The sequence below is a fragment of the Belonocnema kinseyi genome, chromosome 5 (genome assembly GCF_010883055.1).
Source record: "Belonocnema kinseyi isolate 2016_QV_RU_SX_M_011 chromosome 5, B_treatae_v1, whole genome shotgun sequence".
Classification (NCBI taxonomy): domain Eukaryota; kingdom Metazoa; phylum Arthropoda; class Insecta; order Hymenoptera; family Cynipidae; genus Belonocnema; species Belonocnema kinseyi.
Window position 1 is genome coordinate 88,563,816 of NC_046661.1, and position 23,117 is coordinate 88,586,932.

Here is a 23,117-nt window from a genome sequence, read left to right on the forward strand (position 1 = left end):
TTCAAAAAGCAAAAATGTTGACATTTAAGTATTATTTGCAAGCATGTTTTTATACATAATTTTCTCATTTTTACAAAAATAAATTTCAAAAGAAGAAAATAATTTTTAAAAGTTATTGATACTTCAAATTGATACTGAAAAACTTTATAAAGAAAACAGAAAATTCTAGATTCTGATTCCAATTACAGAAATCTTTTTCACAATTATTATACTTGGGTCAATTAAAAACCGAAATATTTTGAAAAACCAGTAAAGATGTCATTTAACTATATATTTTTTTAAATGCTTACGTTTTGATTTTCAAGCATTATATTCAATATTATTAACAATTAAACTAATTAAATTAATTTTTTCTGTACTTACCATTAATTAAGTTAAATAAAACCGCACAGGTAACGAGGGTAACAGCATCGAACTTCATTTTTAATTATTCAACGAATAAGAAAAACTGTAAACAAGTGTCACATTTCTAGAAAGAAATTCTCTAGCATATATACCAATAGACTATAATAAATTTTCAATGATTTTTCTTGTTGCCTCAGAATGATATTATTTGACATATTTATTGTTTCTTTATCACTCAAGAAAAGTCAAATACAGCACCAAACGATTATGACGTAAGCAAGAAAATGGCAGAAAAAATATCAAATATTGTATAATTAAGATGCTGAAAATTATTTAAATTATCTTTTCTAAACAAATTCACGGTTTGTCAGTTTTTAACGTTGAAAATTAGGAATCCTGATTTATTTTTTAGGTTTATTTGTCAAATAGTTTTTAATATTATATGAATATACTTTTTCTAAGAGTTTTGAAAAAAATTTGAAAAGATTAAAAAAAATTAAGATTTGCTAAAGCAAAATTTCAAAAATAAGATGCCCTTTAACTTAATAATTACATTTTATTTAAATTATAAATTTTCAAAAAAAAATGATTTCAACAAAATAGTTGAACTTCAATTAAAAAATTATTGTTCAGTAAAGAAAATAATCAGTCTATAATCTGAAGTGAGAAGTAATTTTAAATACAGAATAAAAAATTTAAATAAATATTTATTTTTAAAGGTACTTTGTTTATTTGTTTTAGGATTTTTAATGATTTCAGATGTGTCAACAAAAGATCCAGAAAGTTTCAAAGATTTTTTTAATGTCAGAGAATTTTATGAAATTTTATTTTAAAATATTTAGGACTATGTGAAAAAAATGTTAAATATTTTATAAATTTTCGAAAATATTTTAAAGGTTTAACATCTTATTTAAAAATCTTCAAAAATCTACCTATTAAATTTTTTATAATTTTCATTATTCAAAACATTTTTTAATATTTAAAATATTTTTTTAGATTATTCAAATTTTTCCTAAATTTTTTAAAAAGTTTTTTGAACTTAAGAAAATTGTTATTTGAACATTGTAATTTAAAGCAGATTAAAATTTTTTAACCATTTTAGGTTAGGTTACTCACTCACTTCTAAAATTGGTATTTTCGAACATAAATTAATTATAATTTAAACAAGATTTAGAATATTTTAACAATTTTGGATTACGTTAATGTCAATTTTAGGTTATGTCAGAATTTAACACCGTAAATTGGAGTTTTTAGTAAAAAAATTATATTTGAGAGAAGAATTAAAGGTTTGTGACAATTTTAGGTTAGGTTGGTAATTTACATTCACTTCTAAAATTGGTATTTTAAAACATAAATTATTGTAATTCGAACAATAAAAATATTTCGATAACTTTGGTTTGAACAATTTTAAGTTATGTTGTGATTTTACACCGGAAATTGAAATTTTTGACAAAAAATATATATTCAAGAAGATTTGAAGTTTTTAAAAAACTATTTTAGGTAAGATTGGCAATTTATATTTACTTCTAAAATTGTTTTTTTAAAACATACATTAATATAATTTGAACAAAATCGAAAATACTTCAATAACTTTGGATTATGTTAGTGCTTTTTATTTAAAAATTGATTTTTTATTAAAAAATATATATATTTCAAAGAAGATTCACAAGTTTTAGGTTATGTTAGCAAATTACTTTAAAAATTTATTTTTTATATTATAAATTATCATAATTTGGATATGATTTAGAATCTTTTAATAAAGTTGAATTATGCTACGGTTTTTTCATCGCAAATTTTAATTTTTGAAGGAAAAATATATATTATGTTATATTATGTTATATTAAATATGTTAATAACTTTTCATAATTTTGAATTATATTATTATTTTTTGTTGGTAAACGGAATTTTGAAATTAAAAAATTTATATTTCAAAGATAATTCACAACTTTTTAACGATTTTAGGTTATGTTGGCAATTCAGTATGAAGATTAATTTTTTAAATCATATGTTATTATTATTTGAACAAGACTTAGAATCTTTTAACAATCTTGGATTATGTTAGTGTTTTACGTTGAAAAGTGGTATTATAAATTAACAAAATTATTATTTATTTATTAATTTTAAATTTTACCAAAAATAGAATAGTTTAATTTTAAATCAAACAGTTGATTTTTCAACTCAAAATATAAATTTTCCATTAATTACATGAATTCACAATGAAAAATATCAATTTTATATAAGATTGGAATATTAAAATTCTAAATAAAAAAATTAATAAAAAAAAAATTTTTACAAAATAGTGAAATTCTCAAACAAAAAATAAATTTTTAACAAAGTAGTTTAACTCAAAACCAAGTGGTTAAATTTTCAACAATAAATACGAATTTTCAAGAAAATAGTTCGATCATAAATCAGAACAGATTAACTTTCAGCTGAACAGAATAATTTTTCATAAAACAGTAAGCAACATAATTCTTTAAAATAAATTTTTTATTTTCTTTCCCAAAGAATTGAAGTTAATAATTGAGTTATTTATTACACAAAATACAACTTCAAGTGATTTCACCATTTCAATTTTTTTTTTTGAAATACTTGTTTAAATAATTCAAAGTAGGAAAAAAATATAATTTAAACCAGTATTTGTACTCTGAAACTCATTACCTGAAGAAGAGATCAGCATGGACACATTTATAAAAATTATTTATATAATTCTTAATTGTTTAAACAATACAATCTTTTTTTAAATACTAAGGGTCGCAATAATAAACAAAATCTTACACAATAATATTTAAATTTGTTGAAAAATTGCTGTGGAAATACGTTTTTTTTAATGAGGTACGTACTTAAATATGTATTGTTAAAATCGCCAAAAATTATTTAAATAAATAATAAAATGCTTTACAATTAGTACAAGATTAATCCGGACTCGAATATAGAAATTGGAATTTTTTCTATAAATAACAAGTTCGTTCCGCATCACTGCTCCGACCCAGTTCGCTGATCAATCTCTCTAGCAATCAGCCCGGGTAAAGAGCTTCACAAACCCATTATGTAAAACTCTAACAAAAATTATCAAATAAAAACTTACAGAACGAGAGAAATAATTAGAGACAGGAACAGACAGACAGGAAGAGGTTTTTCTATTTTTAAATAATTGAAGACACAATTTTTAATTTGCGGATTGGGTTCTTATTCACAGAAATATTACATAATTTCTGAAAAGTATGTTATTAAATCATACCTCAACCCATACCACCAGCCATCATACCACCACCCGCCATACCACCTTCCATACCACCACCCATAGGGGCGCGAGGAGGTCTCTTTTTATGTACTCGACAACCCTTCTTTTTAAGGTGATGTTTGCATCCAAGATGGTCAATTGGGTGGCGTACATGTCTGTACATAGTGCTTTCTGTCACTTTATGTTTCATCGTAGTAATGATATCCTCATCCTTTTTGGGAGCTGCGGCTTTAGTTGCGGTAGTAGATGCAGGAGCTCCATAGCCTCCCCCTGTACCACCCCCAATACCACCACCCATACCAGCACCCGTGCTCATACCTGTCGCCGTCGTTCCCAACTCTTGTGCACCTACATCTGTGAAAAAATAATACAATTTTCCAAAAATCTGCTTGAAAAGTGTAAATATTACTAAAAAGTTTCAGAAAGCCTTTTTTTAATTAGAATTATGGTCTGGAATTATGGTCCAGAATAATGGTATAGAATAATGGTATAGAATAATGGTATAGAATAATGGTCTAGAATAATGGTCTAGAATTATGGTCCAGAATCATGGTCGAGAATAATGGACTAGAATTAGATTCCGCCTTAAGTAACTTTTTAACAAAATTGTTAAATTTACGACAAAATATGTAAGCTTTTAACAAAAAAGTTGAATTTTCAACCTAAAACATTAATTATTATCGTCCATGAAGAATAATTTCCTATAAAAAAAGACGAATTCTTTAACAATATACATCAATTTTCAACGAAGTTTGCGAAACAGACGAATTTTTAATAAGATTGTTAAATTTTACCTAAAGAGATTAATTTTCGACTGCTATGATAAATCATCAACTAGAATAGTTGAATTTCCAATAAAAAGAAGTATTTAAATCAAAATCATAGTAGTTACATTTTCAAGCCAAGATTAATTTTGAATTAAAATGATAAATCTCCAAATAGAACAGTGTACTTCCCAAAACAAAACGAAAATTTTTAACAAAAGGCATGAATTTTCAACTAAAATAATTTAATTTCCAAAAAGACTAATTTTAAACAAAATAGATAAATCTTGAAAGAAGTTTGTAAAACAGATAAATTTTGAACAAAATAGTTAAAGTTACAACTAGAGATGAATTTTTAATTCACTTAATTCACTTGTTTCTAAGAGGGCAAAGAGGGAATTTTCAACTTACGTGAAACAGACGTATTTTTCGCCAAATAGATTACGAATTTTAAACAAAATGATTAAACTCTTAACCAAAAAAATGAATTTTCTACACAAATAACGAATCTTCTACTAGAATGGTTGAATTTCCAAAAAGATGAATTTAAAACAAAGTGCATGAATTTTTAATTAAGCATTTGAAACAGGCGAATTTTTAATAAAATAGATGAATATAAAATAAAAATTTAAATATTGAACCAAAGAGATAAATCTTTAATTAAAATGATAAATCCTCAACTAGAATAGTTGAATTTCCAAAAAGGCTAATTTGGAAGGAAATAGATAAATTAACAAGAAAAGAAGTGAATCTTGAACTGAAATACTCAAATTTCCAAAATAAACAAAAGTTTAAACAAAAGACATGAATTTCCAACCAAAGAGATGAATTTTGAACTAAAATGATCAATCTTTAACTAGAACATGTAAATTTCCAAAAAAGAGTTCCAAAACTGGTGGATTTTAAATGAAATAGTTTAATTTTCAACCAAAATACATTTTTCATAAAATAATAAATCTTCAACGAGATTAATTTAATTTCCAAAACAAATAATTTGAAAAAATAGATACGTTTTCAAATAAGTGTATGAAAAGACAGGTGCAAGTACATCTGTAAAAAGATAATAAATATTTCTGAAAATCTGTTTGAAAAGTTTAATGTTACTTGAAAATTTCAGAAAGGCTTCTTTAAGTTAGAATTATGGTCTGGAATTATGGTCTAGAATTATAGTATAGAATAATGGTTTGGAATAATGGTCTAGAATTATGGTCCAGAATTATGGTCCAGAATGTTGGTCTAGAATAAGGATCCAGAATAACTTAAGTAACTTTTTAAAAAAATTGTTCAATATTCGATAAAATATATAAGCTTTTAACAAAACAGTTGAATTTTTAACCTAAAACATTAATTATTATCGTCCATGAAGATTAATTTTCTATAAAAAAGACGAATTCTTTAATAACATACATCAATTTTGAAAAAAGTTTGTAAAACAGACGAATTTTCAATGAATTTGTTGAATTTTACCCAAAGAGATTAATTTCCGACTGCTATGAATCTTCAACCAGAACAGATAAATTTCCAAAAAAGACTTCCAAAAACAGGCGAGTTAAGCGAAATAATGAAACTTTTAACCAAAGTGAATTTTTAAACAAAATGATAAATCTTCAAATAGAATAATTTAATTTCCAAAACGACTAATTTTTTTAAAAAATAGATAAATTTTCAAAAAGTGTGTGAAACAGGCAAGTGCAAGTACATCTTTTAAAAAAATATTCCTGAAAATCTGCTTGAAAAGTGGAAATATTACTTGAAAATTTCAGAACGGATTTTTTAAAATTAGAATGAGGGTCTCGATTTATGGTTCAAAATAATAGTCTGGAATTATGGTCTAGATTTATAGTCTAGAATAATGGTTTGGAATAATGGTCTAGAATTATGGTCCAGAATTATACTCTAGAATAAGGGTCGAGAATAACTTCAGTAACTTTTTAACCAAATTCTTTAATTTTCAACAAAGTATATGAGCTTTTTAAAATAATTGTTAAATTTTCAAACTAAAACATTGATTATCATCCAAAAAGATTAATTTCCTTTTAAAAAAGACGAATTCTTTAACATGATACACGACTCTTCAATGAAGTACATAAAAAAAAGAATTAAAAAAAAATAGTTGAATTATCAACCAAACAGATAAATGTTTATTTAAAATGATTAATCTTCAACCAGAATAGTTGTATTAAAAAAAAATAATTGTCAACGAAATAGATTTGTGACGAAGTACGTAAAACAAATGAATTTGAAACAAAATAGTTAAATTTTCAACCTGAGAGATGAATTTTCAACTAAATTTATTAATATAAAACTAAAATAAATAAATAACTAACAAAAATATATTAAAATTTCCAAAATAAAAAATATCAACAAAGTACATAAATTTTCAACTAATATGATGAATCTCCAACTAGAATATTTAAATTTCCCAAAAATACTAATTTTCAACCAAATAGATACATTTTCAACGAAGTTTGTAAAACAGACGAATTTGAAAAAAAACAGTTAAATTAAGAACCAAAGACATGAATTTTCGACTAAAATTATGCATCCTAAACTAGAATTAAAAAAAAATCAACAAAAAACTTAAATTTTCAAATAAAGCGATGAATTTTCAACTAAAAAGATGAATTATCAATTAAAATTATGAATCTTTAACTAAAATATTTAAATTCAAAAAATTAAACAAAATTTCAACATAAGACATGAATTTTCAACTAAAAAGATAAATTATCAACTAAAATCATGAATCTTCAACTAAAATAGTTAAATTAAAAAAAAAAAAAGATTTTTAACAAAATACATGAATTTAAAAAAAAAGATAAATTTACAATTAAAATTATGAATCTTGAACTAGAATAGAAATAGTTGAATTTCCAAAAAATAATAATTATCAATATAACAGATAAAATTTTAACGAAGTATGTAAAGCAGACGTATTTTCAAAAAAATAGATAATTTTTTAACCAGATATGAATTTTTATTTAAAATGATAAATCTTTATCTAGAACATTTTAATTTTTAAAAAAATGTTAACAAAATACATTAATTTGCAATCGAAAAGAATAATCTAAAACTAAAATGATGAATATTCAAGTAGAAAAGTTGAATTTCCAAAAAAGACTAATTTTCAACAAAATACTTCAATTTTGAAGCAGAAAATAATTTTTAATTAAAAAGATACACTTTTGGCTATAATAGTTCAATAAAAAAGTTTTTTTAAAACAAAATAAACATATTTTCAACCAAAGTGATGAATTTTCGACCAAAATTATGAATTTTGAACTAAAATGATGAATTTTCTAGTAGAATAGTTAAATTCCCAACAACAAAAAATCGAATTTTCTACTTAAATGATGAATCTTCAACTAGAATAACTAAATTTTTTTTTAAACATTTTTTACAAAATACTTGAATTTGAAATCAAAGAGATGAATTTTTAACTAAATTTGTGAAACATTAACTAAAATAGATATAGTTCAATTTCCAAAAAAGATTAATTTTAAAGAAAATGGTTTAATTTTCAAGATTCAAAATCTTCAAAATTGAATCCGAAAAATTTCGAGGCAATTTTGTAATTTATCAGAAAAAAATTCCAATCATTGTTAAATATTTTTTAAAGCTTTTCAAGAGCTTTAAAACTCATTTAAAATTTAAAAGGATTGAGAAAAATTTTAAACAAAATAAAAATTTTAAAAGATTTTTAAATACAATTTTTAATTTTTTAAGGATTTTGTAAGGTTTCATATAAATTAAGAAATCATCATGAATCATGATGAATTTTCAACAAAAATCATGAACTTTGAACTAAAATGATGGATTTTGAACTAAAATTATGAATTTTCAACTAGAATAGTTATATTTCCAACAAAGAATAATTTTAAAAAAATAGATAAATTTTTAACAGAGCGTATCAAACAGACGAATTTTCAACAATAAAATTAAATCAACAACCACTGAGATGACTTTTAAAATGAAATTATCAATCAAATAATCAATAAAAATAAAAAGCAACTAGAATAGTTAAATTAAAAAAAAAAAACAGATTTTACTTAAAATACATGAATTTCAACCAAAGAGACGAATTTTGAACTAAAAGTAAAAATTTTCGACTAGAATAGTTAAATTCCTATCAACGAAAAAACGAATTTTCAACAAAATTAATGAATTTTTAAAGAAGTATATAAACCAGACGGATTTCCAAATGATGAGTCTTCAACTAGAATATTTAAATTTAAAAAAAAAGACAAATTTACAAAAAAGTACAAAATGGTTAAATTTCCAATAAAAGCCGAATTTTTAACAAAATATTTAAATTTCCAAAGAAAATAGAAATTAATTTTTTACTAAAATGATTAATCTTTAACTAGAACAGTTAAACATAAAAAGATCCATTTTTGAAGCAAATGTATGAATTTTCAACAAATTATGTGAAACAGACGAATTTTCCACAAAATAGTTAAATTAACAACGAAAGAGTTGCATTTTTAACTAACATGATGAATCTTCGACTAAAATGGTGAAATTAAAAAAAAGATGAATTTTCAACAAAGTACGTTAAATAGGCGAATTTTCAACAAAATTCATGCATTTTTAAAAAAGTATGTAAAAATAATTTTTACTAAACATTTGAATCTTTAACGAAGAAGATTAATTTTCTATCAAAAAAGTCCAATTTTCAAGGAAAAATCATAAACTTTTAACCAAACAGATAAATTTTGAACGAAAAAAGATAAATCAAAAATGAAATAGACAAATTTTTAAAGAAAATAGTTGGCAACCTAAAAAAATATCAAACTCTCAAGCGAAAAGATCAATTTTCAACAAACAAACAGAAATAATTTTCAACTTTAAACGAAGTAGTTGAAACAAATAGTTTCATTTTCAATCGGAAAAATAAATTTTTAACAAAAAAATTATTTTTTTACAAAATTGTTGAATTTTCTGCACATTTTTTTAGCTAAATAATTGAACTTTTAACCAAATACATATATTAACAATAGGGAAAATGATTTTTCTACCCAAAAAGAAAAATTTCCATCAATGAGTTTTTAATCCACCAGTGGAATTTTTTAACTATAAAAGATCAAATTTGAACCGCAGTCATAGTTTGAGATAAAAATTCAATGAGTCACACCTTCAATTTAAAAAATTAATTTTTTAACAACAAAAAGAATTTTTAACAAAATAATTAAATTTTCAAACAAAGAAATGAATTTTCGACTTATATGATGAATCTTTAAATGAAATAATTAAATTATCAGTTAAAAAATAAATTTTATACTCAAAAGCAATGTTTTTTTACAAAATAGTCCAAAACATTAATTTTTGCCAAAATTAAATTAGTGAAAGATGCCATTAAAGTACACAAAGAATAAATTTATAATGAAAAATGATGTAGTTTAAATTACATTTAAAAAAATTAATTTTCGAACAGAAAATTGTTATTCAGAAGATAAATTTACAAAAAAAAAGATACGAAACTAGATAAATAAAAAAAATCAAGAAATTTGAATCAAATATTTAAATTTCTAACTAAAAGAGACACATTTACCATTACAATTTGTTAAACTTAATATGAATAAAGCCTTGACATTAGTCTGATTCGTCAAAATTTTTTTTTTCAAATTCCGTGAAAAAATTTTCTTTATATTAACGCAGTATTTTTAAAAAATTGATAAAAACCAATAGAACAAAGTCACTGTAAAATTCCCGAATAATAAAGTTTACGACAGAAAATTGGCTAATTATAAAATATCCTAACTAGAAAAATCCCGATAATAAAAAATTAAATATTTTTTTATAAACACAAATTTCATTGTTATATTTTAAAAACATTTAAAAGAATTCCAAAATTTTTAAAAAAGAATCTGGAAAATTTTAAGGAACTTTTTTATTTTCCTGATTTAAAAAATGTAGGAACCCTTTAAATCGTTTAAAATAATATTTGAAAGTTATAACGAAAATTTAAAACTAATTTTTGTAAATATTTTTAAAAATCTCAAAGAAATTTTATGTAAAAGATTCCTGGAAAAAATTTAAATACTTATTATTCTGAAAAATTAATTTTAAGAGGCAATATGAAATTATTTGAAAGATTCCAACCAATTTTTTAAATCTTCAAAATTAAATCCGAAGAATTTTGAGACAATTTCTTTAACTTCTCAGAAAAAATTCAATTATTGTTAAATATTTTTTAAAGCTTTTAAAAACTTTAAAACTGATTGAAAATTTAAAAAGATTTTTAAAAATGTAAAACAAAATATAAATTTCAAAAGATTTTCCAGTAAAATTTCGAACTTTTTAAGGATTTTGGAAGGTCTCACGAAAATTAAAAAAATTTATGAAGATTCCTGAAGAAATTAGATACGATTTTTATTTTGAAAAATTAATTTTAAGAGACATTTTAAAATTATTTTACAGCATTTTTAAATATTTTCAATTTCTCGGGATTTACAAAAATTTTAGGATAAATTCTAACAATTTTAAAATATAATTAAGAATGTAAAAAAAAACGTTTTAAATGGATGGAAAATTTATAGATTTGTTTAAATGAACTGCAAATTGTTGAAGATTTTGAAATAAAATTTTGAACTTTTCGAAGGCTTTTGAAAGTTTTCAAGATAAGAACGAAATTTTATTACGACTCTTGGAAAAAATTTTAAGTAACTTCAATTTTCAGAAAATAATTTTAGGATAATATTTCCAAATATTTCCAAACTGTAAAAAAAAAGAATCTACAAGGCTGTAAGGACATTTAAAAGTTTTCATAAATTAAAGAAAAATTATGAAAATTTCGAATAATTTTAAAAGATATTTAAAGTTTGTCAAAAAATCTTAAGCCCTACTTTAAAATTTTAAAACATTTTAAGCCAACTGTAAATTTTGAAGGCATTGAAATAAAATTGTTAAGCTTTCCAAGAATTTAGAAAAAATTGGAGTAAATCTTTTTTTTTTAAGATTCGAAAATAAAATTGAAATTTTTCGTTGATGAAATAATTTTAAGAGAATATTTGCAAACGTTTCAAAAGAATCCAAAATTGTCGACAAAGAATTTGAAAGATTTTAAGGAACGATGAAAAATGCTGAAAAATAAAATGCCTAACACTGTAAAATTCCTGAATAACAAAATTACAGAATAATACAATTCCCGATAGAAAATTTTCAAATTATAAAATATCCGAACTGGCAAATTTCCAAATTAAAAAATGTTCCAATATAAACAATTAAATATTTTGTTATAACTAAAAATTTAATAAATTTAATTTAATAAATAAACTAAAATCTTAATTTAATAAATTTGGAAATTTTATTTTTCCTGGATTTTCAGTCGTTCTATTGTTTTTGCATTGAATTTTTTTGTCATATTTATTCATAACTTGTAGGCATTTTGGGAAAAGTGTGTAAACATTTTTTAAACTTATTTCATTTTACTACACTTACCATAAATGAAATTGAATAAAACTGCACAGTTAACGAGATTCACAATTGCCAACTTCATTTTTAATTGTTCATAACGTAGAAAAAACTTTGAAACTGTGTTAAATTTAAAAAAAAAACTGGTTAATATGCATACCAACGACCATCAAAAATTTCACAACAATTTTTCTTAAAGCGTTGGAATCGTATGATTTCACAATGCATTTACTGCTCTATTTACAAAAGTTTTAGTCATTATTATTGTGTTTTCATGGCTCAATGAAAGATTTGAAATTTTTGAAACAAATATTACCTTTTCTAAACCTAACTTTCTGATTATTATTTAAACATTTTTTCAAGATTGTGAATGTAATAGAATGCCAATTAGGCTTTCCACAACAATGATTATCAGATTTCGAGACATATCGTGAAATGACACTTTTTTAGGTAGGAAAGAATGTTATAAACAAGAGCTTTTTTTAAATATTTAATTCTTTAACAAAATATTCGAGATGATTGACAAATCCGGAAAAAAAATTTTTCACGTCTAAAATAATTATGAATTAGAGATTATTAAAGATAAAAAATTTAACAATTTATAAAATTGCCGAAATTATTATTAAAAAATGGTTTGATAAAAAAATAATAACTCAAATAAATTACATAACTAAATATAGAAAGATTTAATTTTAAATACAAATATGTCTATTCTAAGCCTCGGATTCACGATACTTTTGCCATTTTTGGACACTTTTTTTTAACGATATTTAAATTTCAAGCAAAAAATATCCATTTTTCTGCAAAACAATTTCTTTTTTAACCCAAAAATAAGAATTTTAAACAAAAAAATTAATTTTTAACCAAAAAGAATAACTGTCTAACAAAATTGTTGAATTTTTAACGAAGAAATTACATTCTTAACATAACAATAACATTTTCAAACATAAAAGGTGAATTCTTAACCAAAAATATAATATTAGAATTAAAAAACCCCAAAGGAATTGAATTTCAAGTAAATATAGTTGAATTTTACAACAACAAAAATTAATTTTTAAGAAAGGAGTTTAAATATCAAACAAGTTTTTGACAAAAAATTACCTTTTACCGAAATAGTTACATTTTCAACCAAATGTTTAAATTTTAACTAAATAGTACATTTTTAAATAAAAGAATGTAAAAAAATTGTAAAAAAATTGCAGACAAACCAGAAATAATTAAAGAAAATTTTATTTTTTAACTTAAATGATGAAACTTTGTAAGTAAAAGAATGAATTTTCAACCAAAAAGATAATTTTTTGGTATAGTACAATTTTCAGGTGAAAAAATAAATTTTTACCGGAAAAAAATTGAAGAAAAAAATTAATCTTTAACAAAGTAGTTGAAATTTAAGCCGCATAGATTAATTTTCTACAAAGCAGTAAATATTTCAACCTAGAAGATTATTTCTTTAACCAAATAGTTGAATTTTTATGTAAACGACATTTTTAAATTAAAAATGTAATAGTTAAATTATCATGTAAAAAATCATTTCTAACCAAAATTAAAACAAATTTTAAACCAAGTAGTTAAATTTCCAAACAAAAAAAATAATTTTTAACAAAGAAGTTGAACTTTGAACTAAATTAGTTGTTTTTCTGTAGACAATTAATGTTTTTGTTAACATTTTTTTTAAACTTTGACCATTTTTTAAATTCGTTTAAAAAAAATGGAAATAATTTTTGAATTGAAAATTAAACTATTCAATGTTTAATTAAAAAAATGTATTTACATAAAAATTCAACTATTTGGTTAAAATATCATGTTTTTTTTAATTCGTCTTTTTTGTGCAAAAATTATTCTTCTTGCTCGAAAATAATTTTTTTTTTTAGTTTCGCTACTTATTTGAACATTGAATTACCGTTTTTTTTTTAAATTAATTTTTTTATTGAAAATTTAAGAACTAGATTGAAAATTTGTTGCTTTTTGTGGTCGAAAACCAAATTTGAAACTAAAAATTTAACTATTTTAGTAGATGGTTCAACATTTTAGTTGAAAATTCAAGTAATTTATTGAAAATTTATTTTTTTCTATAAAAGATCACTCTTATGGTAAAAAATCATATTTTATGCAAATTCATTTCAACTGAAATGTCAAATCTTTAACTGACATAGTTAAATTATAAGTAAAAAAATGAACATAATAATTATATTTGCAACAACAACAAAAAAACAAATTTTGAACCTAGAACAACCAAAAAATAAATTTTTAACCAACAAGATTAATTTTCTACTGTAAGAAGATGAATTTTGAAGGATAAATTTTAAGTAAAAATATAAATTTTCCATGAAAATAGAATAGTTAAACTTTCAGTTAAAAAATTAGTTTTAAAAAAAACAACAAAATATTTGTTGAAAAAGTTAAATTTTAAACCCATTAATCACATTTTCAAATGAAATGTCGAATCTTCGACTAAAATAGTTAAATTTTCAGTAAACAAATTAATTTAAGAAAAAAATTTTAACATAAGAATTAAATTTTCAAACAAAAAATAAATTTTCCACCAAAATTAGATTAGGTTAATTTCAAATTGAAAAATTCATTACAAAATACATGAATTTCAAACAATGTAGTATAATTTTTATCCGAAAAAGACAAAATTTCAATCAAAAAAGTTAATTTTTCAACTAAAAATAAAAATTTCTCACTAAGAATAAAATAGGCAAAGTTACCAGCTAACAAATTAATTTTCTATCGTAAAAGATAAATTTTTAACAAATTACATGAATTTTCTACGAAATCGTACAATTTTTAACTAAATTGATGAATTTCATGTAAAATATTAAATCTTCAACTGAAATAGTTAAATTTTTAATTGCAAAATTAATTTTGAACCAATGATAAAAAAAATCAACATAATAGTCAACAATTTAACAATTATGTTGAAAATTTGTTTCTTTATTGGTTAAAAATTAATTTTTAAACTGAAAACTGATCTATTCTATTCTTGGTGGAAATTTGATATTTTCAGTTAAAAATTAAATTTTTTGGTTAATATTGATTTTTTTAGATGAAAATTCAACTAAATTGTTGGAAATTCATGTAATTTGTTGAAAACTTATCATTTAATAATAATTGATTAATTAATGAAGAATAAGAATTTTACATCGAAAAAGAGAAATTTTTATTAAAATAAATTAATTTTTAACAATGCAATTCAGCTGTCAACCAACTGCGATTGATGAAATGAAATGAATTTTCTACTTAATAGTTAAATTTTTAACTAAATTGATGAATTTTCCAACAAAAGATTCAATCTTTAACTGAAATAGTTAAATATTTAATTGAAAAATTAATTTTGAACCAATTATAAAAAAAATCAGTATAATAGTCAAAAATTTAACAATTCTGTTGAAAATTTGTTTCTTTATTGGTTCAAATTTTTTTTTAAACTAAAACTTATCTATTCTATTATTGGTGGAAAATTTATAGGTTTAGTTGAAAATTTAACTTTTTTTAATGAAAATTGATCTTTTCATTCAAAAACATAATTTCTAACCAATAAGCAAATTTTTCAACATAAATGTTAAATTTTTGATTCTCATGATGAATTTTTTTTTAATTTTTGGTTCAAAATTAATTTTTCAACTAAAAAATTTAACTGTTTCAGTTGAAGCTTAAATATTTTATTTGAAATTTCGTCTATTAAGTTTGAAATTTAATTATTTAATTTAAACTTGATTTTTTATTTTATTTGAAAATTGATGTATTCATGGAAAATTCTTCTTTTTCGGGGGAAATTAATATTTTTTGTTAAAAATAAAATTAATTTTCTCCCGAAAAATAACAATTTTCCACAAATACATAAATTTTCAAATAAAATAAAAAATAAAGTTTAAACTAAATAATTACATTTCCAACTTAATACATGAATTTTTAAATAAAATATTTAAGCTCCAACGGAAGTTGTTAAATTATATCTTGAAAAATTAATTTTAATACAGTAATAATAAAAAAAAAATGATAATAATCAAAAATTTAATAATTATGTTGAAAATTTGTTTCTTTATTGGTTCAAAATTAATTTTTTAACTGAAAACAAATTTTCAATCAAAAGAATTTAATTTTGAACTAAAAATATAAATTTTCGACCAAAATCAGAATAGATAAGATTTAGTTTAAAAAAATTAATTTGTGAAGTCAAAATTTCAAAATAAAATGCGATTTCGTTCGTGAAAATATATCTTTTGTCCCTGAAATGGTGACCACCAAGGTCTAGTTTTACGATCGGACCTGTTTCTGAAAATCAAGATAATCTGGTTTTGAGTCTTTCGAGAGCACAGGCCCCCTGTTGTCGGGCTTGACATTTAAATTTAAACCGAAACAGCTAAAATTTAAATCCTACAAACTAAATTCTTTGTCTGAAAATATATTCTAGAGCAATTTTTGACAATGAAATTTACGACTTAACTACGACTTCCCCAAACTTGCCGCTTCCTTATTAAAATTCCCTTTCACCGAAGTGTGACTGCACCTTCGTCATTTGTCCAAACTTTTTTTTCCTGGTCTATTCATTTTAGGCCCGGAAAAATGACTTGGGAAAATGCTTTTATGAAGGCATTCTTAAGTAAAATTCCTTTAGAGGAGCTCATTATGGAGGGAAATGAGACTGAAATGGAGACGTGATGGTTTTACGAGAGGCTCTTTTGTAATAATTTATTGGGGCGTCTGAAAAATTCAGAAAAATTTAATTTCCGAATAATCAAAATGAGAAGCAGTTAATAATATTACCGAATTGGAAAATTCACGAAGAATAAAATTCTGGTATTAAAAAATTCTAAAATAATACAAAATTCCCAAATAATGAAATTTTTAATTAATAAAATTCCCGAATGGTTTATAATATTACGGAATTAAAAAAATTCTCAACAGAAAATTCAGACGAGTTAAAAATCCCGAAAAATAAAATTCCCGACACTAAAAATTACCGATACTATAAATTCTCGAATAGAAAAATTCCCGAGTAATAAATTTACCGAATTAGAAAATTCCCTGATTAGAAAAGTCAAAAATACTTAATTTCAAGAATTAAAAAAATGACCAAATAATAAAATTTACTAATAATAAAATTCCCAAACAGTTTCTAATATTTCTGAAATGGAAAATTCCCAAACAGATTTTGAATAAATTTTAAAATTCCGGAATAATAAATTTCTCGACTGAAAATTGCAACGGCTGAAAAATTCTGAAAAATGAAATTCCCGAATTAAAAAAATTTCAAAATAATAAAATTTCCGAACCGTTTATAATATTACAAATCTAAAAAAATTCTCATCAGAAATTTCAGACGACTGAAAAATCTCGAAAAATAACATTCCTGACACTAAAATTACCGATACTATAAATTCTCGAATTGGCAAGTTCCCTAATTGGCAAGTTCCCTGATTAAAAAATTTAAGAAATAATTAACTTCCCGAATTGAAAAAAGCACCAAATAATAAAATTTCAAATTAATAAAATTCCCGAACATTTTATAATATTACTAAATTGGAAAAATCCTAAATAATAAAATTTCGGAACAGTTTATAAATATTACAAAAATTAAACATTTCTGAATAATAAAATTCTTGGAATCCCGAATTGGAAAATTCTCGATTAATTCAATTCAAGAATTAAAAAATTTTCTAATAATAATATTCCCGTATTCGAAAATTCACGAATAATAAAATTCCTGACGTCTCGAATAAGAAAATTTTTGGATAATTAAATTCACGAATAATAAAATTTCGGTATTAAAAAATTTCCAAATAATACAAAATTCCCATATAATAAAATTCACGAATTTAAAAAATTTCCAAATAATAAAATTCCCGAATAGCTTATAGCATTACGGAATTTAAACAAACTCTCCACAGAAAATTCAGATGACTGAAAAATTCTGGAAAATAAAATTCCCGACACTAAAATTCCCGACACTATAAATTCCCTGATAATAAGCTTCCTGAATTAAAAAAATACCAAATAATAAGATTTTCTAATAGTTTATAAATATGAACAAATTTAAAAATTCTCGAATAATAAAATTCTTGATATCCCGAATTGGAAACTCCTTGACTAATTAAATTTTCAAATAATAAAATTCCCGAACAGTTTATAACATTCCTGAAAAATTAACGACAGAAAATTCTCAAATCAAATTCCCGAATTGAAAAATTCCGGAATAATAAAATTCCCTACTTGGCAAATTTCCGAATTTCTTTTAATATGACCGAATAATAATATTTCTGAATTTGAAACTTCCCAAACAATTAAATTCCCGAACAGTTTATAAATATTAACAAATTCAAGAATTCCCAAATAATAAAGTTCTTGAAAGAGAATTTAAACGACTGAAAAATTCCTAAAAATGAAATTCCCGACATTGTAAATTTTTCGAATTGGTACATTCCCAAATATTTAAATTTCCTAAGAATAAAATTCCCTAATAATAACATTTTCGAATTAAAAAATTCCCAACAGTTTATCATATCAACGAATTTTAAAATTTTTGTCAGGATACCAGTAGAAAATATAGTTAAATTTTTAAGTAACTTTGTTTTCTTTATTGGTAGAAAATCAGTATTCTTACTTGTTAATTCATCTTTTTGAAGCAAAATTCGTTTATTTTTTCTGGTAGAAAGTTAATTTCCTTATCCTAAAATTTAATTACATTGTGAAGAAAACGTCTTTTTAAATTGAAAATTAATGTTTTTAAAGTAAAAATTAAACTGTTCTATTTTTATTTGAAATTTTTTATTTTATTTTTTAAGTTAAAAATTGAACTATTTTGTTAAAAAGTTCAATCAATCTCTAATTCACTTTTGGCTTGAAAATTCATATTTTTGGTTAAAAGATCGTTTTTCTGGTAGAAACTTGATTGCTTTCGTTAAAGGTTCAATTTTTGTTTGTTTTTTTAATGAAAAAATTTTTTTACCAAAAATTTCAGTATCCTGCTTTTCTATTTGAAAATTTATCATTTTTAATTAAACATTCATGTATTTTATTAGAAATTCGACTTTTTAGTTAAAAATTAAGTTTTTCAATGAAAGCGAATTTTTTAAAATCAAAATTTAGCAATTTGACTTGAAATTGGAAATTAATTTTTCTAATTTAAAAACTGAACTGTTCCGTTGTAAATCCATGTACTTTGTTAAACATCCATATTTTAGGTTTTTTCCATTTTTTATTTTTAATATTTTGTTTTATTTAAAAATTCAAATATTGGGTTCAAAATATTCGTCCTTTTTGTTAAAAAATTAATCTTCTTGCTTAAAAATTCATTCTTTTCTGCCGGAAAAAATAAATTTGAAGAATGCTTTTATGAACGTATTCTTAAGTAAAAATGCTCATTATGAAGGGAAATGAGGCTGAAACGGAGACGTGATGGTTTTACGAGAGGCTTTTTTGTAATAATTTATTCCCGTTGAAAATAAATTTAATTTATAAAATAACTTTGGTTGTTAATGTAAGTAAATCAATTTGTTTTTATGATTTCAAGGATTTATTTTTTGATTATTAAATTACACTAGTGACTCATTACGATTAATAAAGGAGGAGGGGCATTACAATAAATCATTTATGATTCAAGCTTTTAATTTTATGACCTGAGGTTTGTGAAGTAACTTCTTGATTTAAGATCCGATTTTACGGTTTGATCATTATTTTTTATCGCATTTTAACTCCTAGTTTTATGATTTATTATTTTGTTATTCTACTATTTTTTCCCTTCAGCTTTAGCCTTTTTATAAACTAAAGGAATCTGAGAATGCAAAGGTTGTCAAATAAATATTTATTAGAGGCGATTTTTCCTTCTTGTACTATACTTGAAAATTATCTACAATAGGATGGGTAAAAAAAAGGTTTTCGAAATTTAATAAAATTGTTGAATTTTTAAGATAGTACATTTAGTTAGATAGTTACAATTTCAACAACAAAATAATTTGCTACCGAAATAAACGAATTTTAAACAAAATACATTAATTTTCAATGAAGCAGTTGTATTTTCAACGGAAAAAATTAATTTTTTATATAAAACTTGAATTTTCAAATCAAAATATAAATTTTCTGCCAAAAATGGAATAGTTAAATTTTCATTAAAAAAATTAATATTCAACGGAAAAAAAATATATTTCAATCAAGCAATTGAATTGTTAACAAACAGAAAATGAGTTTTCAACCAAGAAGATTTATTTTCGACAAAAAAAAAGGAATTTTGAACAAAATACAACAATTAAAAAAATTACTTAAATTTTTAACACAAAAAAACGAATCTTCAACAAAAAATTTAAATTTTAAACCAAGAAAATTACTTTTCCAGAAATTTGAAACATTTTCTATAAACTAAATGGATTTTTAACTAAATAATTGAGTTTGTATCAAATACATGCATTCTTAAAGTAACGGTTAAATTTTCAACTGCAAAAGATTACATTTTAATTAAAACGATTGATTTGTAACCAAAAATGAAATAGTGTTATTTTTAATTTAAAAAAAAGTTTTTACTAAAAAGAAAAACAAATAATTTTTTTAACAAGATAGTTACATATTCAACTTGTGAGATGAATTTTGAACTAAAAAAAAAAGCAAAGAAAAATAAATAATAGTGTAAAAAAGTTGCAGTCAACAAGAATAATTTTCAATTAAGAAAAACCAATTTTCAATCTAAAACATAAATTTTTTACAAAGTACATGTATTTTCTGTCAAACAGTTAAATCAACTAAAAATGGAATAGGTAAATTTTCAGTTAAAAAAAATGTATTTCCATTTGAAAAAAGTGAATTTCCAAATAAGAATAATAATTTTCTTCTAAGGAAAAAATCAAATTTTAACAAAATAAATAAATTTTTAATTAAACAGTTGAATTTTTAAGAGAAAAAGGAAAATTTGCAATAAAAAATATAACAGTTACATCTTTTTTAAACTTACTTTTCAATACAAAAAGAAATCAACCAAGAAGATTAATTTTCAACCAAAAAAGATGAATTTTTTAACAAAATACATGAATTAACAAACCAAATTAATCGTTAACAAAATACTTTTTTTTAACAGTTGAGTTTTCAATTTAAAAAGATCATTTTTCAACTGAAAAAAATTAATTTTACCAAAATAGTTTAGCTTTCAGCTAAGAAGTTGAATTTTCAAAAAGAAAAACAGATTCTTAAATAGTTAAATTTTCAACTAAAAACGGAAAATTTACAATAAAATTGCTATAATTACATTTAAAGTTATAAAAATTAATTTTTATTTTTCAAAAAAGTAGTATAAAAAATTTAGTTAAATTTTCAACGAAAAGGAATAATTTTCTAACAAAAAAGACAAATTTTCTACCAATAAATGAATTTTCAACCAAATAGTTAATTTTATAACTAAGAACGATAAATTTACAATAAAATTAGAATTGTTAAATTTGAAATCTTTTTAATTAAGTTTCAATAACAAAAAGATTTAACAAAAAAAATCAATTCTCAAAGAAGAAGTATAATTTTGTACCAAAATACACGAATTTTTAACAAAATTATTGAATTTTCAACCAAATAGTTAAATTCTCAACTAATATTGGAATAGTTAATTTTTCAGTTTAAAAAAAATTCTTTTTTTGAAGAAAAATTTTTCGAAAATATAGTTAAATTTTCAACTAAATAAATGAATTCTCTCACAAAATAAGTTTTTAATTAAAAACATCAATTTTAAAGCGAAAAGATTAATTATCTATAACAAAATTCTCTTTTCGAAAATGCAGTTAAATTCACAACCAAAGAAGTGAATTTTCTACCTAAATAGTTAAATTTTCAACGAAACAATTGATTTTTCAATAAAAAAATGACTTTTTAACAAAATTGTTGAATACCCTGGATTACAAGTTAATTAGTTATATTACCTAAATTACTTGGAATCAGCAGGATTACAAGTGGATTATTCTGGATTATTTGTGGATTACTGTGGATTACTTGGATTGCTACAATTAATCCAATTGGTTTGGATTACAATGTTTTCCAGATTAGAACGGGATTATATATGCTGGATTACAAATGGATTACGACAGATTACAAGTGGATTAATTCTCCAAACTGTGATAATTTTAAATTAGTGGACGCACTCTATTTTAGAACTGGATTATAAGTGGATTACTTGGAGTACATCAATTATCCGAATTAATGGGATTAAAAGTGGATTTCTTCGATTGAATGCGGATTACAAATAGATTACTCCAGATTAAAACGGGATTACATATTCTGAATTAAAAGTGGATTTGATTGGATTACAAGTGGATTTCAGGGGATTTCAGTTGATTACAACGGATTACTTTAGACTAAAAGTGTATTAAGATGGATTAAAAGTGGATTAAAATTGGTTTACTGTGAATTACTATTGGAATACTGTAGATTCCAAGTGGATTACTGTGGATTTAAAGTGGATTGCTCCAGAAAACTGGGCTCGATCCGAAAAACTTTAACCACTTACTTAGATCACAAGTGAATTTTGCTGCTTAACTTCGAATTACAAGCAGTTTAAGGCGGATAAGAATGGGATTATACATTTTAATTTATAAGTGAATTACGGTAGATTACAAATGGATTACAAGTTGATTAAAATTGGATTTCAAATGTATTACAAGTGGATTTCCGTGCATTATAAGTGCACTCTCGTGGATTACACGCGGATTGCGATGGATTAGAAGTGGATTAAGGTAGATTACAAGTGGATTGTCGTAGATTACAAGTGGATTACTCCGGAAAATTGAATTTACTCCACTTACTGGAAGTCCTCTAATCTAGAACTGTATTGCCTAATTTACTCCGAATGCTCTGGAGTTCAAGTAGATTTCTTGAGTTTATTCCACGTTAAAATTATATTACACCAGATTAGAAACAGATTATATACTTTGGATAACAAGTATGTTAATTCGCATAACAAGTGGATTATTCGAAAATAATCGCTGGGGGGGGGACTTAGATCACTCTGAATTCGTTAAAGTACTCCAGATTAGAAGTGGATTACTCTGGATTACAAGTGGATTACGTCAAACTACAAGTGGATTGCGCCTGATTATAGGTGGATGACTCCAAGAAGTGTATGGCCCATCTAGACTGGGATTACTGAGAATTACAATAGATTAAGCCAGATCGTACTCTTTTTCCCGAGAAGGAAAGAGAGTGGCGTAAGGGAGTGGAAAAGTGGGGAGAAGTAGAGTGGAGATAGGCGAGATATTAGGGGAAGTAGGGTAGGCACGGATGTGGTAGGAAAATAAGTAAGGAGGGGTGGTAGGGGAAATATGGAAGGATATGATAAGTTCGGTAGTTGGTAGCTAGAGTAGAAGAGGGAGGAAAAGTGAGAG

At 23.0% G+C, this 23,117-nt stretch overlaps 1 protein-coding gene across 2 annotated transcripts in view; it reads right to left on the reverse strand.

Annotated features, from left to right (window-relative positions):
* Nucleotides 1-3,511: 3,511 nt before the first annotated feature.
* LOC117172993 overlaps nucleotides 3,512-23,117 on the reverse strand; it is a 75,410-nt gene continuing 55,804 nt past the window's right edge. For both annotated transcript variants that reach the window (XM_033361333.1, XM_033361334.1), the window contains one exon: nucleotides 3,512-3,943. In XM_033361333.1, the coding sequence (XP_033217224.1) occupies nucleotides 3,588-3,905 (318 nt within the window). In that variant the 5' untranslated portion in view covers nucleotides 3,906-3,943 and the 3' untranslated portion in view covers nucleotides 3,512-3,587. The remainder of the gene's footprint in view (nucleotides 3,944-23,117) is intronic.